General features: G+C 56.3%; 1 protein-coding gene across 2 annotated transcripts; it reads left to right on the top strand.

Moving 5' to 3' along the window:
• The first annotated feature begins 3499 nt into the window (after nucleotides 1-3499).
• On the top strand, nucleotides 3500-11785 carry C11H11orf24 (chromosome 11 C11orf24 homolog). 2 transcript variants are annotated; one of them, XM_087822448.1, is made up of 4 exons: nucleotides 3500-3559; nucleotides 7294-7494; nucleotides 9762-9930; nucleotides 10626-11785. In XM_087822448.1, the coding sequence occupies exons 3-4, from the start codon at nucleotides 9855-9857 to the stop codon at nucleotides 11783-11785; spliced, it is 1236 nt and encodes a 411-aa protein (XP_087678574.1). In that variant the 5' UTR covers nucleotides 3500-3559; nucleotides 7294-7494; nucleotides 9762-9854. The 2 variants fall into 2 exon arrangements, with proteins under 2 accessions (XP_087678574.1, XP_016068913.1); XM_016213427.2 differs by lacking the exon at nucleotides 3500-3559 and having other exon boundaries at nucleotides 5936-7494.
• Nucleotides 11786-12165: the final 380 nt, after the last annotated feature.

The raw sequence follows: 12165 nt of genomic DNA, 5'->3' as shown, positions 1-12165 counted from the left end.
CTGGGCACTAAGTGGGTCTTTTTTTTTTTTTTAGGTTAATTATCTTGGGCTCCTAGCTATTTAATCATATCAGATTTTTTAAAAAAGGGATGCTTTAGCTACTTTCTTTTCAATGTTCATACATATTATTTCATTCTTTTTTGTTTTTTTATTTTGATTTTTATATATTTAAGCAGATGATAGTCACATGAAATTCATGACATACAAAGGGATAACTGCATTTTGTATGTAATGTTTTACCTAACCTTGTGTCCTGAGCATTTCCCCATGTTATTATAGTTCTTCAAAAGCTTCATTTTTAGCCCAGCTGGTGTGCTCAATGGGCTGAGTGTTGTCCCATGCACCTAGAGGTCACGGGTTCGATTCCCTGTCAGGGCACATGCCCAGGTTTTGGGCTCAATCCCCAGTAGGGGGTGTGCAGGAGGCAGCCGATTGATGTTTCTCTCTCATCTCATCTCATTTCTCTCTCTCCCTCTCTCTTCCTCTCTGTCTAATAAATCAATTAAAACATATTTTTTATAAAAAAACATCATTTTCAGTAGCTGCTTAACAATTTCTCTTATGGCTATACCACAGTTTACTCAACCATTCTAAATAACATTTAGCCACCGCCCAGTTTTCAGTGCAGCTCACCCCCTGCACACATCCGTGGGTCTCTCTGGCATGCCTGGCAGGGCAGCACCGACGAGAGCCACCCAGGGCCAGGCTTTATTTAGGGTGTGGGGCTGGACACCGAGAGAGACCCGGAGGTCAGGGCTCCAATCAGAACCCGACGAAGGGCGGCGTGTGACTTCACAGCTCCTGTGTGCTCCACAGGCACCAACATGGATGAATGTTTCTCCTTTTATATCAACCGGACATTTATTCACCGTTCATTGGTTTATCTCACTAATATTTATTGAGCACCTACTACATGCCAGGCACTTTTCTAGAAGCTTTGGATGCCAAAGACCCCTGACCTCATGGAGTGTATACTTTTCATGTGGGGGCGGGGAAACCAATAATAAGTAACCAATGTAATAAATAAATAAATTGTATAATGTGTGAGAAGAACTATAGAAAAAAGGGAAATGTAGAGCAGGGTTGGGGGATCAGGAGAAGGCAGGATGGTCAGATAGCAAAAACAGGCAGGAAGGGAGGTGGGGTCCACAGGACGTCTGGAGGGAGAACCTTCCAGACGGGAGACATGCAGAGCTCATGGGCCCAGAATGCGCCTGTGCCTGCTTTAAAAAAAAAGAAAAAAATTAATTGCAAGAGCATTTTTCCATCTCATTAAATGTTACAAAACTGTTTTCTGGACTCCATGAAGCCTGATGCTCTTCTCCCCACCCCCACCCCCTAAGGTAATGAGGGAGTAACTCTCAGGCCCACGTGCGCTCTGTGCCACGGGGCTGCAGGCAGGTCCGGGGATGGTGACCACACTGAGGGCCGCGCTGAGGGAAGTGTCCAGGCTAATCCCCGCGCAGGCCAGGTACAGAACAAAAGGGAGTTAGTTCTTGGCCTTTGAGTTTCAAAACAGACCCTTGAAAGGCAGAGAGGAGTTAACAGATGCAGGGAAGTCAGGGGCGAGGCTGAGCTTGACCAAGGGAGGTGGAGCACAGCGTGTAGAGCCCTGAGTCCCAAACCTGTGGTCTCAGGGCCCCTTACACTCTTAGAGTTGTTTTCAGGGTCCCAAGACTCTCTAAGGGTTTGATCTATTGATATGTACCGTTTTAGAAATTAAAACTGAGAAATCTTTATTTATTCACTTAAAAATAACAATAAGCCCATTGCGTAGTAACGCAAATAACATGCCATGAAAAAAGAGCTGTGTTTACCAAAACAACATGTGAGGCGCAACGCCGTTTTAAATTTTTACAAATCTCTTTAATGTCTGTCTTCTCCTATCTGTTCTGCACTCAATTTCTTGCAACATGTTCGTTGGTTGGAGCCCATAGAGAAAATGTGGCCGCACAGAGCTGTGCAGCTGGGAAGAGGAATATTCTACTCCTCTTCGAATAGTGTGTGTAGTCTTTACCTCACCACAGCTCAACAGGGGGCAGTTTCCTGAAGCCTCGCCGCAGCGTGGGAGCTCAGAGCAGAGAAGGAGAGGCCGCGTGGGGCCCCTCCTGACAGCGGCTCAGAGCTCCCGATGGAGCCGTGAGCCCGGGGTATCTGCATCTGCTGCCTGGGGCCCCACGGTTTGTCATCAGTTTGGCTCAAATGAACTCATAAAAAGTTTTTATAGGTCTGGACATTTCTTAGTGGACACCTCTAATAGTCACCACCTTGCACTCTGTGCCCTGTGCACGGTTTCCCTTCTCCCCCTCCTCTGCCTCTGTGCCCCCATTCATTCTCCTGACCCCAACTCCCTGTCGCAGCCCCAAGCACTGGTGGGGCCCGTCGCTCAGCAGAGCCACCCTCAGTGTTCTATGTCTGGTTTAGTTTCCTGGCCCAGGACCCCACGACAGGCTGTAAAACTGTCTGAGAATAAAGCCTTTGGTGTACTCCCAGGCCTGGACGAAAAAGAGCTTCTAAGGAAAGCAACCTCGCAGGGTGATCCGATCATAAATTTTGAACCGGGCAAGGTCATGGTCCATAGCCACATCCCAGGCATTTAGTAAAAGGCTTGTCTTTGGCGTCAGCAGGCCCTGTCCAGTGTTCTTGTGCGTCCAGGTTACATACGCTTGAAATAAGCCAAACCCTGCACTGCGCTCCCCCATTGTGATCCCAGGCCTTACAATTACAAAATACATTTTTAAAAATATTTCTTTATCGATTTCAAAGAGAGGAAGGGAGAGGGAGGGAGTGAGAAACACCGATGATGAGAGTCACTGATGGGCCGCCTCCCGCACGCCCCCTGCTGGGCAGCGAGCCCGCAGCCCGGGCATGTGCCCCGGCGGGGAATCGAACCCCCATCTCCTGGATCCCAGATCGAGGCTCAACCGCTGAGCCACGCCCGGCGGGGCTACAAAACACATTTTGCGAGTCTCCGTTTCTGCGTCTCTACAGTGGGGGCGAAGCAGCGCACGTGCTCCTGCGGCGATGAATTCACCGAGCCAGGCCCGGAGCCGGCGACGCAGCTGCCGGCGCTGCTGTGGCTACGAGGGCTGCGGCCAGTCCGAGGCAGGAGGGCAGGAACGTGGGGGGTCGCCCCTCGAGCGCGGCCCTCTGGGGTGCAGCTGAGTTGGCCCCGCCCCAGGCCCCGCACTCGGGTCGCTGGCGGGAGGCGCCCGCACCCAAGGCGGCGGAGACCTGGCAACGACCACTTCCGCCAAAGACCCGTCTGGAACAGCGACTTCCGGCCGCGTGGACGGGGGTGGGCGTGGTCTATGCAAACCACGCCCATCCGGCTGCGCCTGGCGCCACCTAGCGGACCTCAGTGCCTGCGGAGGCCGCGACGCCCCGCCCACCCCGCACGCCCCGGTGACGTCACTTCCTGGGCGGGGCAGGGCGGCTGCTGGAGCTCTGGCCGCGGGCTGCTCGGCCGCTCGGCTGCTCTGCCCGCCACGTCCCCGCGCCGACCGCGGGCGCTCCCGCCGTCCGAGGGCCGCCGGCCGCTGCGGGCCTGCCGCGCCGGGTAAGGGGCCTGCGCGCCGTGCGGGGTGCTGTGGCCTCGGCTGCCCGGGCGGCTCGGGGCTGAGCGGGGGGCGCGCCCGGGAATGAATGGGGGCGCGAGAGGCCGAGGGGGGAGAAGGGACCCCGCGGACGGGGCGGAGGGCGAGATGGCGAGGACTGGAGGCTCCCGCTGGGAGGGTGCAGACCTGCGAGCATTGCTGTGTGCGTTTGAGCCGGACGACGGCCGGGGCTGGCAGGCAGCAGCCCCAAGCTCGTGCCAGGGGCTGGGGAGCAGCAGCTCCAGGCTCGTGGCAGGGGCTGGGGAGCAGCAGCTCCAGGCTCGTGGCGAGGGCTGGGGAGCAGCAGCTCCAGGCTCGTGGCAGGGGCTGGGGAGCAGCAGCTCCAGGCTCGTGGCAGGGGCTGGGGAGCAGCAGCTCCAGCTGAGAAAATGCTCTGCAGAATGGCCGTTTTGCAGCTTAAAGGAGGAAACTTAAGGAGGGTCACAGGGCGTTCACTGGTGTTAGCAAAGTGGAGGAAACCTCTGGGACTGAACAGACACCTACTTTTCCGTCGGTGGGTGCAGGATGGTTAGTGACCACTTAGGGCACATAGGCAGTGTTTGGGGAGCCAGGTAACGGTGAAGGGGTTCTGTGCTGTGGGGCGGTGGGTGTGGCCCGAGGGGCCTGCAGAGGACATCAGGCTGGCACTCTGAAGGCACCGCCTTGGGTGTGAAAAGACAATAGACAGGCTCGCTTGAAGTAACGTGTCTAGGGAAGTAGGGGCCCAGGCTGCGACTGCCGCCACAACCGCTCTTAGTTGGGGGTTTTTATGCTCAGACCATCCTGTGCGGTTACTTTCGTTTCGGTCTCTGAGTTTGGAGGGCCTGCCGTGCGGGCCTCCCCTGAGCTTGTCAGGTTTAGTTCGTGGTCCCTTTTTCGGCCACAGTGGCGAGGAGTGGGAGAGGAAGAAACCGGAGTCATTTGGGGGCTGAGGCTCCTAAGGAGCGTGGATGGGGGGGCCAGAGAGGCAGGAGACCCTAAAACGGAGAAGAGGCCCAGGTCTTCCAGTTTGGGAGCCAAGGCCGGGAACATAGGGACCCTCCCGGATGGGTGGGGCACTGACGGGCCCCCCAGGGGCAAGGCTGGGCCCCACGAAGTGTTGCCCTCACAGAAGCAGTTGGCCCTGTAGGTGACCCAGACCTCCCCCAGGCCCCTTCTACCTGGGAGGGGGGGTGCTTTTCCTTCTCCGTGCCTACCTCCCCCGACATGAGTCTGGATGGCTGCTTAGTGTGTGCATTTAACTGCTGGGCTAATATGAAGAGTCAACATCCACAAAGTTTGCCATAAAACATAAGTAAAATTCTGCCTATAACGTTTTGTTTTCTCCCCAAAGGAAGCATCTCTAAGGTTTCCATGAAATCAGTGAGGAAGATATTTAAAATACAGACTTTTCCACGTATATGCCAGGCTTCCCTAACGGGCAAAGTAATGTCTAATTTACCCACATTGCCAACAAAGTCTAGGCCCTGGATCAGCATTTAACTGTGACACCCAAACTTTTAGAAACCCGGAAACAAGCGATGTAATTAAGACAGTATCCACCCCTCCGGTTCCCATCTGCCACAGGGACACATCCTTTGGACCACAGGACAATGTCTATATACACAGAACTGCAAGCCTGTGCTCCTTGGGTTCTGCTACCAAAGTCCAGCCAGGTGCCGTGTTGGGAGAGGTATCGGCGGTCCGCCCTGTGTTTGCTTTCCCAGTCCCTGCTCCTTGGTGTGTATAGTTTCTCCAGCTTGGAGCAGGGACTGGGCTCCTACCGCTGCTGATAAATGAGTCTTACCAGCCTGAGGATTACGTGTGTTGGATCTTAGGAACCCGTGTGAGCCAGAGAAGGGAATTAAGCAATTTGCAGTCTGATTTCATGTAACTTGTACACAGCACCCTGCATATAACAAATAGGTTCATAAAGAGTTTAAAATCAAGCCACAAGAAATCGGAGATGGGAGGTGTTGAGAGGCATCATGAGGTCAAGGGCGCGAACAGGATCAGTGAGTTGAGTTGACACCAAGGGCTTTGTGGGGCTGCCTTTTTGATGGGGTGTTGCCTGGCTTGTGGGGGTGCCGCCTCTTTGCAGAACTTGTGAGGAGCTGACCCCTGAAAAAGGGGAACTCACAGCACCAGCCTAACCTCCTGTCTTTCCATCTGCCCTGGTCTCCCACTTAATACTAACTTCATTCTTTCTTATTTCCCTCCCTCCTCTTTACTGTCCATCTGTTGTAGTCTGAGGTCTTGATCTGACTAGTCTCCAAATAGTAATGAGAATAACTGGCCAGACCCTCTTTTAAGGTTCACTGAAGCCTTTGCAGGGGAAACGGTTATTTCTAATCTTGTCAATGGTTTGATATTGTGAGTCAACTTACCAGATTAGCACAGGTCCCCACAAGTTTATCCTGACATTTAGAATTTGCTGTTGGAAAGTGGAGGCAGGGCCATACCAGAGAAGTGAGGTCACAGCACAACCAGGGCCTATTCTTGACTCTCCTCGGCAGCCAATTCCCGGTTCTGTGGGAGTGACCAGCCGTCCCACGGGCTGGGAGTGAATGAGCAGCGATGGCATCCCGCAGAAGTTTCTGGGTACAGCCTTATTCAAGCGCTCCGTGTGTGTACTCGCCTTGCGTAACTGTGTGCGATTGTTTGCACACGTGCATGGGTATGACTGCGTATGTATACGTGTGGCAGTGTGCATGCATGGATATGCGTGCAGCTGTGTGCACACGAGTGTGACCCCATGCTCACGTGTGTGCCTGTGCATGTATGCATGTGTGTGTACGCGTGGGCATTTGTGTGAGGGAGGGGGCCCATGGTGGTCCTCGGGCACCACCCCCTACTGGTATCTGCCACTGTAGGAGGGGATGAGTTTCCTTGATGCCCGGAGCTTACATTAACCATCCAGCAATGCGAGGATCCTGTGTGCTGGTTACTATCTTTGCATCACTGCTGTACTCCCGGATTCCTCTGACGTTTAGGTGGGCTCCTAGAGAAAGCGCATCTCCTGTCATGTAAATCATGATGTTTCTCTACATTATTAAAATCTGCGTGTGAACCTGTATCAGGTGGGCCTCCTGTGCCTGGCAGCTCAAAGTACTTGAAGAAAATCACACACTGTTTTCTTTCATTGGAGCCTTTCAGAAGCCTTTTCCTAAAGTGATACACGCTTGTGTTTTTTTTTAAAAAAAAAAAAGATCTAAAGTAGAAAATGAAAACCACCTGTAAATCTATTCCCCAGGGATAACCATTAATAACATTCTGGTATAAATCTTTCCAGACCCTTTGACATGTGCCTATTTAAGCAAAACAGGATCACAGCGTGTACTGTGTGTGACCTGCTTCTTTCACTTCATGTTATATGCTGGGCATCTTCTCATGTCGATAAGTAGAAATTTGTGTATTTTTTAACAGCTGCCACAGTATTTTATATATGGGTGGGACCATATGTTACGCAATCATTCCCTTACTATTATAAATAACACTGTGGTGAACATCTTTGTAGATCTCTTTGCTTCCTTGGACGCAATTCTGGCAGTAGGAAGTGCTACATGGGGAGCTGGGACAGGAGGGTTCTGATACATAGTATCATTTTCCCGGTGTAATGATCTGTTGAACGCTGCTTATTCAGTGCCTCCCTCCTCACTGGATGTGTCAGTCCCCAACCCCCTTTTCCTGAGGAGTGTTTACTCTTTTTAAACCCTAGATGCGACTGTCGCCAGAGTGGAGCGTCTGCCCTTGTCCCACACGCTCCACAAAGCATGCCGTGGCCTGGGAGTGCTCTTTGCAGCTGCCCTCGCCTCCTGCAGAGCCAGACCTCACCTGGCAAGCACACAGCGCCAAGCCCGCAGCTCTCCAAAGAGGACCATGGCCCTGCCCGGGAGCACGCCCTGAGCACCTGCCTCTGGTGAGTGCCTGAGGCCCCGAGGGGGCTCTGCAAGCTCAGGGAGCATCGAGGGGAAAGGAAAGCCCGCCAAGCCCAGAGGGCCGAGCCTCCCAGTATCCAGGAGCGACCCAGTCTGTGGCTCTTCGTGCCAGAGGTTCTGCCTCCTGAGGTCCTCCAGGAAGGTGGTCCATGGGCGGGGACAGGTGGGGGCCGTGTGGTCGTCTGTGGCCCTCATCTGTTTCTGTGACACAGATGTCGGTCACCACAAAGGATTCTCGGCCTGTGTCGCGATACCACAATACTGGTGGGAGCCCCTCTCGTGCACAGACCTCACTGATGCTGGGGGTAAAGGAGGTGCCACGTAGCAGAAGGGGCCCTGGGAGGAGACCTGTCCCAGGACCCGGAGGGACATGGTCCGCTGCTGTTCCAGGGTGAGGCGGCAGAAGGGACTCCATCGGGCACATGGCATCAGTTCCTCCCTGACCCAGGGACTCTGAAGTTTACGCTGGAGCAGGGTCAGTGAGCTAGAGCCCATGCGCCAAGTCCTGGCTGCCACCTGTCTTCGTAAACAAAGTTTAATTGGGACATAGTCGCACCCATCGTGTACATATCCTGCAGGGCTGCACGGCCCACAAAGTCTGAAATATTTGCCATCTAGCTCTTCTTTATTAATCTTCCCCCGAGGATATTTTTCCATTGTTTTGCATCAATGTGAGAGAGACACATCGATTGGTTGCCTCCCACACGCACCCCAACCAGGGCCTAGGATCAAGCTGGCAACTTGGCTGGAATCGAACTCGGGACCCTTCAAGTCCTTGGGCCGACGTTGTAACCGCTGAGCCAAACCAGCGAGGGTGCCACCTGGCTCTTTACAGGAAAAGTTTGCCAACTCTGCTCTAGAGATTGTAGCAAGGGGACATCAGAGGGCCTGAGGCCTGGCATGCATTCAGGAAGCCCCTGGCACCTCATCCCAGCGCAGCGGACCCCAGCTCCAGGCTCAGGCTCAGGGCCACGCATTCAGCCGATGTGACCGGCCGGAGAGGGCTGTTTAAATACATTCATTTACTGAGCGCCCAGCTGCACGGCCTCGGCTGATGGGAGTGCGAGTTCTCTGTGCCCCAGACTTTCGTCTCGGCTCTTCCATCTCATGATGGTGTCTGTTTCTTCTCTCCCCACCCCACCCCCGCTCGTCTGTCAAAACAAAGAGTGCTTTTGCTCTCTAGAAGACAGATGCAAATCTGTGGTTCGTAGGGCTGCGTAACTTTCCAAACCTGAGAAGTTTCAGCCGCACAGGCAGCTGGGCTTCTGCGGCCAGGCTCTCAGCCTGCCCCGTCTCTCCCAGTGGCGCCCCCGTACCGAGTCCCACAGCCTCCCGGCGCCTCATCCCCGCCTGCCGGCATCTGCCCCCCGTCACCACCTGGCGGCCCCCTGCTCTAGCCTAATCCCGGCCTCACCACGCTGTCCCTTGGCCCCTGGCCCTGCTGTTCTCATCTGCTGCTTCCTCCCACTTGCCTCCCAGCAGGTGGATCACATCTGTCTTTTAGAGCACGGCCCAGGTGTCGCTTTCCCAAGGAAACCTTCCCTGGCACCCCCACCCACCTGCCTGAGTTAAATGCCTCCTCTGGGTCCCTGCAGCACCCTGTCCTCCCCCACCCTCGCCCAGCCACCCAGAGGACCAGCCTCCAACTTACCCTTCAAGAGCTGCCAGGTGCCATCTCCTCCCTGCTTCCTGCTCTGAGTCACACCTCCGCCCTGTGTTTGCACCAGCCTGCAGTGGCAGTGACCTCTCTCCTCTGTCCCCCATTAGATGGCAGGCTTCCTGGAGGAGGGGACCGTGTGGCTTTCACCTTTTTGTCCCAAGTGCGCTGCCTCGAAATACTGGGCGATGGATTGGTGGATAGATGGTTGATTCGCTGCCTGGCTAAGTGGCATCTCCACATGAAGGGCATGGTCAGCCCTCGCGGGTGCACAGGGGTACAGTGGGCCACAGGACAAGTTGAGGAAGACTTGGCCGACCGTGGTGATCAGAATGCCTTGGCGCTCTCTCCACTGCTCTTGCAGACTCTGAATTCTGGGGTGGGGTGGGGGGTACTGCAGGAGTTGAGGCTCAGAGTGGAACTGGGTCAGGAAGTGCTTTAAACCATCACAGTGGTCAGGTCACTAGACCACGTGGCCGAGACACGTGGCACTCTTCCTGGGCCTGGTTGAGGCACTTGGCTTGGGGGGGCACCCCAGGCCCCAGGCCCGGCTGTGCGTTACTGACCAGATACCTTGTGTCTTGACCACAGATCCCTCAGCCAGTAGCTGGGCGTCGTTAGCAGCCTGAGAGAGGCTGGCTGGGAGCCTCAGGGACCCAGCCTTGCTCCCGGCACACCCACAAGATGTGGATGGCCCTTGTGCTCGCCTGCATTTCCTCCTTACCCTTCTCTGAAAGCCAGGTGGCATCCCAGGATCCAGGTAAGTGAGAAAGCTGGGTGACTGCTAGACAGGCCCACAGTGGCCCCAGAGCACCCTCAGCCCGAGGGGTGTCTGCAAGGCCTGGCCAGGGAGTGGGGAGCCCCAGAGCTCCCCAGGGCCGAGCTGGGAAGGGCTGTCAGGCTGAGTTTCTCCAGGCCCACCAAGGGTACGGAGCCCCCACCGGGGCTGGGCCTCGGAGCCCTGAGAGGGTCACCTGCTTCGTCCTGCAAAATCTCCTTCGTTCAGAAACCTAGTCTCTGCTGGGGAATCACCCACGCAGCCCGCAGACTCTGAGTCGCGCTCCCACTCTGCCGGGCGCCCACCCCGGGAATTCCTGCTGCAGCCTCGGAGCCGAGGGCTCTCCCGCAGCGGGGACAGCCGGGCGGCCTGCCTGCCACGGAACCGCAACCGGCGTGTTTGAGAGTTTAATGGGCGGTCACACCTGCGACGTGAGGCTTTCGCTCTATCTGCTGTTCGGGGAATTGGATGAAGTGCAGCCCTTAAGCCTCCCACGGGCTCGGGGTTGGAAAGGGCAGAGCAGTTTTAGGGCCGAGAGCTGGCTGCGTCTGCGGGGGCTGCGGGCAGCGAGGCGGTGGGGGAAGCCGACGCCTCCCGACGGCCCTGGGCCGAGGCGCGGGGCCAGCGAAGCCGCCAGCCTGGTGATCGTATCTCTTTCTCCCTCTTCTGACTTTAAGGGACCGTGGCCCTCAACCTGACGCAGGGCGATTTAGTCTCAAACAGCGCACCCGGGGAAACGGCTAACAGCACCTTTAAGAAAACACCTGAAAGAGTGACGACACCCTCTCCCGTCCCGTTAGCCGGAGGGACTCCGGGAGCCAACCACAGCTCTCCGGTCACAGCAGGAGCCTCGGCAGGGAGCGCACACAGGCCCGACGCGGGTGCTTCGGCCACTGCGGTGGGTTCCCCTGACCTCGCGGCCTCCACAGCGCCCACTCCGCCCTCCCAGGCATCCACACAGCCAGCCCTGCCCTCCACGGCCGCCCTCAGCACAGCCCCTGCCCAGCTGCCCAGAAATAGCACATTGCCAGGAGCAGCACCTCTGACGACATTGGCCACCAGCACTCAGACTGCTGCCACCACCAGCAATGACACTGCTGCCGCCACCACGGCAAGTGCCGGCAGCCCCACGGGCACGCAGAGCCCTGCCAAGCACAGCCCCCATCACTCCACAGCCAGTCCCACGCCCCCCACCAGTCCCCAAGCACTTAACACGTCCACGCAAGGCCCCACCTTCCAGCTGCCCACTACCCGACCCGTGGCAGACGTGGCAAGCAGGCCCACCCCGCCTCTCGTGAACACAACCCTAGAACCCACCCCCTCCTCCGTGGCTTCCACGTCCACCACGGTGGTGACAGCCACCAAGGCACCGGCTGAGGGGCCAGCTGCCAGCACAGTGCCAGCTCCTGCACCTCACACCAGCCCCACACCTGGGGTGGAGGCCACGTCCCCCACAACGCCGCCAAGTCCTGTTTCACCTCCACGGGGGGATATGGGGCCAGGCACGCCCCCCACACCGGAGCAGGTGCAGCCTGAGGCTACAGGTGGTACTGCTTCCACCAGGCCAACATCCGGGAGCTCAGGGGAACCTCAGATGCCAACCACAGACTCGTGCCAGCTCAGCACCCAAGGCCAGTACCTGGTGGTCACCACCAAGCCCCTCCCCCTGACCTCGGTGAACAGAAGTGCGCTCCTGGCGGTGCTCTTGCTGGGGGTGGCCCTTTTCTTCGCAGTCATGGTTCTGTTTGCCCTGCAAGCCTACGAGAGCTACAAGAAGAAGGGCTACACGCAGGTGGACTATTTAATCAACGGGATGTATGCAGACTCGGAAATGTGAGGCCGCAGGAGGCCGGCCCTCCGCTCCAGCCCGGCCCTCGGGGCACTGGGCCCTTCGTCCCCTTCCCTTTTCCTTCCGAGACCAAACCAAGTGCTTCCAGACTCTTTGGTGCAATTTAGGAGACATGCCAGATGCTTAAACATATGTAATTACTGTCAGATTAATTCCACGATCACTAAAGAGTTGCTGCTTTTTTTCATATTTATTTTTGTAAACGATCACGGTGACGAGCAGTCAGGGATCCGGCAGCGGGGTGGGGCGGGGCAGATGTGTCAGATCCTGGCAGGAATTAAAGCAATGACCACTTTCCATTCACACCGTGTCTCCCCATTTGTGTGGCCTGTCCGGCCCATCGTCACCACAGGAAGCCCTTGTGAGGT

This window comes from Miniopterus natalensis, chromosome 11, assembly GCF_054644295.1.
Source record: "Miniopterus natalensis isolate mMinNat1 chromosome 11, mMinNat1.hap1, whole genome shotgun sequence".
Taxonomy (NCBI): Eukaryota; Metazoa; Chordata; class Mammalia; order Chiroptera; family Miniopteridae; genus Miniopterus; species Miniopterus natalensis.
This window is presented reverse-complemented; position numbering and strand designations above follow the sequence as displayed.

What these genes read in the sequence shown, in the direction of transcription:
- C11H11orf24 (XM_087822448.1), top strand. Translation starts at nt 9,855, where the DNA reads ATGTGGATGGCCCTTGTGCTCGCCTGCATTTCCTCCTTACCCTTCTCT. An exon ending in GGTGGCATCCCAGGATCCAG is followed by an intron (nt 9,931 to 10,625) that starts GTAAGTGAGAAA and finishes TCTGACTTTAAG; the next exon opens with GGACCGTGGCCCTCAACCTG.